Raw genomic sequence first — 4,081 nt, 5'->3', positions numbered from 1 at the left:
TAATTACCCCCTTTAGACGCTAGTCTGGGCTGATGTGCGGTGTTTTCCTTTCCTCCGTGGCTTTTAGGCGTTGTAGTATTACCCTTGGGCCCTCGGCTCGTATGGGTAGTCTTACAGGTATGGGGTCACGCACCCCCATCCATGTAACACACACACACGCGTAACACGTCTTCGTCGCAATTAAGCCCGTGAAATTTTACGGGTGCTGTGCATTACGGCTTGGGGGATTACGGGTCAAGACCTTGTGATTACGGGTAATGTAACCTGTGGATGACTTCCAGCACGGGCAACCAACAAAATGTCACCTATGTTCTTCCTTATAAAAGGAATGCTTTGGCAACTTAAAAATAAGCATGTTTACAAATTTTCTTGGCCGGTAATTACATGTGAAGACCACGTGATTACGGGTAAACATGAATTTACGGGTGAAAACCTTTCCCAGAGTGCACTGCAGCTGTACTGGGCATGCCTGCCGCAGTTGTGACCCTGTTGACGATGTCGTGACACTGCAGCGGGTGCCCTGTTTGTGGCGCCTGCTGTGGCAGCGGGCCCATTCACACCCACCACCGTGGTAATGGCCCCTGCCAGCAGCACCCTCCATGTCAACAACCCCCCTGATGGCACCCACCACGCCTGGACTTTTGTCGACGTGGCCGGCAGTCTGCTTTAGACCGAAGGCCTTGGCGGCGGCCGGATGTTCACGATGCAGGGTGAATGTTCCAGAAAAGGGAGCAAGAGTGCCGCAGGCTAACCAAACAGAAGCGTAATGCACAGGGAATTGTTGCAAAACCACTTACTCACCCCCATCCTTGAGGAGGATCTTAACCGTTATGCCCTGGCTGAGGCCCATGACGATAAGACGCCATACAAATTCGTGGGTTACTAACTATGCCTTAGGAAGAATGGGAATCTGCCATGGATTAAGCAGATAACAAAACATACACAATACACAATCATGTCTTAGGATCAGCAAAGCGCCCTGGACCCCCCTGCCCGTCCTATTACTGCTGTCACCATTCACTGGTATATGAGTGTCGGTCACTTTCCAACATCATGTGCCCGTTTTATTTTGTGGGTTGTGACTAGGGTAGCCCTCGGTGGTGCGGCAAGGCGAGGGAGTGTCTTTCGTCAGGTTGCGTGGTGCTGTCCGAGTCGTGGTGCGGGGCTCAAGGCCTTGCTAGGAACCGTACAGGGCTATCACTATTTGGGTGCGGACATCATCATCCAATCACTCTCATTCATGACAAGCATGAGCTATGATATCAGCGAGACGGGGGTTCTTCCCTGCTTCTGCTGCTTCTGCTTCTGCTATTACTACTACTGCTGCTTCTGCTTCTGCTGGCTTCTGCTATTACTGCTGCTTCTGCTATTACTGCTACTGCTGCTGACCCCGGCGGTACGATCCCCGGGTGGCTGCAGCGCGCGCCACTGGATCTGGGGGGTCTTAGTTTTGAATGGTTTCATATTGTGAGTCATTGCATAGATTCATGGGAGATCCTTTACAGATAGATAGGGCCTTTTTTAGTAACATACAACCCGCAGTTTTGGCGGCAAGTCCCTCGACAGACCATGATTGACACAACAACTACCCCGCGCTAGGTTTCTATTCAACAAATCCACCACAGCCCATGCTGCCGCTGAGAGATCTATCCTCCCTTCAGTCCATTGACCGGTCCGACGTACCGACCTGTCTCATCCGCGGCCGCCCACCCTCCCGTCTGCCTGCCTGCCTCCCGCCCGCCGAGAGACAGGCGAGCACCGTCCCATAACAGTCTACCCCGTGCGCCCACCCACCAGGCCGCTGCCGCCATGAACAGACTCATGCACCTGCCAACTTCTCGCTCTGCTGGCTGTCTACCACCACAAGCATTATACGAAAATAGTAGTCATAAGCTGCTGCAAGCTATCCTCCTGCATCTGGGCCCGGCATACAGCGAGTAGCGAGATGTGGCGTATGGGTCCCTAGTCCCCACGGCCTACAAATAGGGTCCTGGCAACGAAGGCCCACACTGGACGACGACGTGCACATACACCGGCGTATGCTCTATCTGCTTTCCGCGGCATAAAAGTCATTAAAGCGTACACACCCTTCCGTGGTTGATAACTAACCCCCGCTGACGCCTATCCCGCCATGCGGAGAGCCTTTGGCGCGGGCAGCAGTGAGTCACTATATTAAGGACTTGAGCCGCAGGTAAACAATTAAGCACACGATTATCCAAGCCGCAGACTCTCAGATGATTTCCCAGTCTTCGCCTGGCGGGCACAGCTAGCCTCGCCAGCCATATCTGCCTCTCTATCCTCCTTGTAAAAGCGGAGGGCATCAATCTGTCCTGTTCCAGCACCAGCTCTGCTCTGCCCGCAGCCGGCATAGGCCAGCAGTCTAGCACAACAGCCACACACCCTCGCCCTACAGCCTGCGCCGATCTAGAAGCAGGCCAGAGACGATGGCACGTTCCCGCCTGGCCCCAACTGCGACCCGTGGCTCGTCCGCTGTGGTAGCTGTGATCCTGTTGGCCGCCCTCAGCGACCTGTTCTCCGAGCCCATTTGTAAGTGACTAAGGTGGTGGGCGCACTGCAGCCAGCGTTTCGTTCCCCCGCACACATCACAATACTGACAATTTTAAGTACTATCAGTTGGGGCTGGTGGGATGTAACCCATCCAATGTGCACAGGATAATGTTGGAGTAGGACTACTGCTGGCACTGGAGGCACTGGAGGACATACAGACACGTCTATGCACTATACATAACTATCTGACATTTATTACCATTATATATACTTATTTATCCGATTTTTATCCGATTTTTATCCGATATTTATCCGATATTTATCCGACATTTATCCGACATTTATCAGATGTTTATCCGAATCCAGCATGTCGTAGGCAATGATTTCATGTTTGGGCTGGGGACGCAGGAAAGGGTTTCGGGAATCAGCAAGCAGCTGCAGGTTTGCGGCATGCATGGTAACATTATCCTGCGGCAGATGGCGGTTTTACGGTGGCGGTGGCGGTATGTACGACGTTGCATCCGGACCCCCGGGGTCGTCGATCATGTAATGTAATGTCCTCGGAGTCCCCTACGTCCCCCACCGCCGCTGCGACATGCGTACTGGTGCTTGGGTGCTTGGGTGCTTGGGTGCAAGCATTAAAAACGGCGTGCGTAGACTGTATCGTTGGAAGTTCCGTTGAACGCTTTACATGTTTACCCGCACAGCAGGCGTGAGTGCACAAATCGTGGAGGGTTTGGACGACGCGCCGTCTTTGTTGCCGCCGGTGAGACCCTATATCTCCCCCCCCCGGACGTGATGATTAGGGGGCCAAACATGCCTGTGCGGCACGTTGACCTATAGAACTGTGAGAGCAATACCTGCGTTTCATAGAATATTCGTAGTCTTAAAAAAGACTACGACTCGGGATGGGCCGTTCTACCCATCCCGAGTTTCCCCACCAAAGCCCCAATTCTGTAATGCAAGGCCCCTTACTTGTTCGCGCTGGTCCTCCCCTCCCATTTCCTCTCCTCCCCTCCCCTCCCCGGTGCCGTCCAAGCCGCCACAGTCGCCACCGCAACCCACGTTCGACACCGAGGACCCTTTCGTGATCTCCAGCCTGTTCCCTGGTACCGGTGAGGGGCTCATCGGCGAGGCCCCTTCCGCTGCCTCGTCAGGGCCGCCACTTCAGCAGGGGCCCACTCCGGAGACAGCAGCTGTCATTGGTCCAGACAACATTCCGAGATTACTTTCGCCCGGCGAAGACGCTGGCGCTGGCGTAGAGATAGAAAATGGGGTGGGGGATGAAGCGCACCGACAGGGCAACATGCCGCCACCGTCACCGCCGCCGCCGCCACCGCTACCGCCTCCTCCATCACCGCCGCCACCATCACCGCCACCCCCGGCGCCGCCGCCGCCTTCACCACCACCTCCGGCGCCGCAAGCACCGTCCCCGCCATCGCCAATGCCCTTACCGCCGCCGCCTTCGATCCCCCCTCCTTCACCGCCTCCAGGGCCTCCGACGCCACCGCCGGGACCTCCTCCCCCTTCGCCTCCGCCTCCCTTCCCTCCTCCGCCCGCACCTCCACCGCCC

At 55.6% G+C, this 4,081-nt stretch overlaps 1 protein-coding gene across 1 annotated transcript in view; it reads left to right on the top strand.

Moving 5' to 3' along the window:
• The window catches only part of VOLCADRAFT_90720 (uncharacterized protein), a gene marked incomplete at both ends in the record, with an annotated part of 13,144 nt that overhangs the window by 6,792 nt on the left and 2,271 nt on the right, over positions 1-4,081 (top strand). The window contains 3 exons of the mRNA XM_002950345.1: positions 2,140-2,159; positions 3,219-3,274; positions 3,557-3,623. Of these exons, the coding sequence (XP_002950391.1) occupies positions 2,140-2,159; positions 3,219-3,274; positions 3,557-3,623 (143 nt within the window). The remainder of the gene's footprint in view (positions 1-2,139; positions 2,160-3,218; positions 3,275-3,556; positions 3,624-4,081) is intronic.

The sequence above is a fragment of the Volvox carteri genome (assembly GCF_000143455.1).
Source record: "Volvox carteri f. nagariensis unplaced genomic scaffold VOLCAscaffold_18, whole genome shotgun sequence".
Classification (NCBI taxonomy): Eukaryota; Viridiplantae; Chlorophyta; class Chlorophyceae; order Chlamydomonadales; family Volvocaceae; genus Volvox; species Volvox carteri.
Note: the sequence above shows the minus strand (reverse complement) of the source record. Positions and strands in the feature narration are given on the sequence as shown.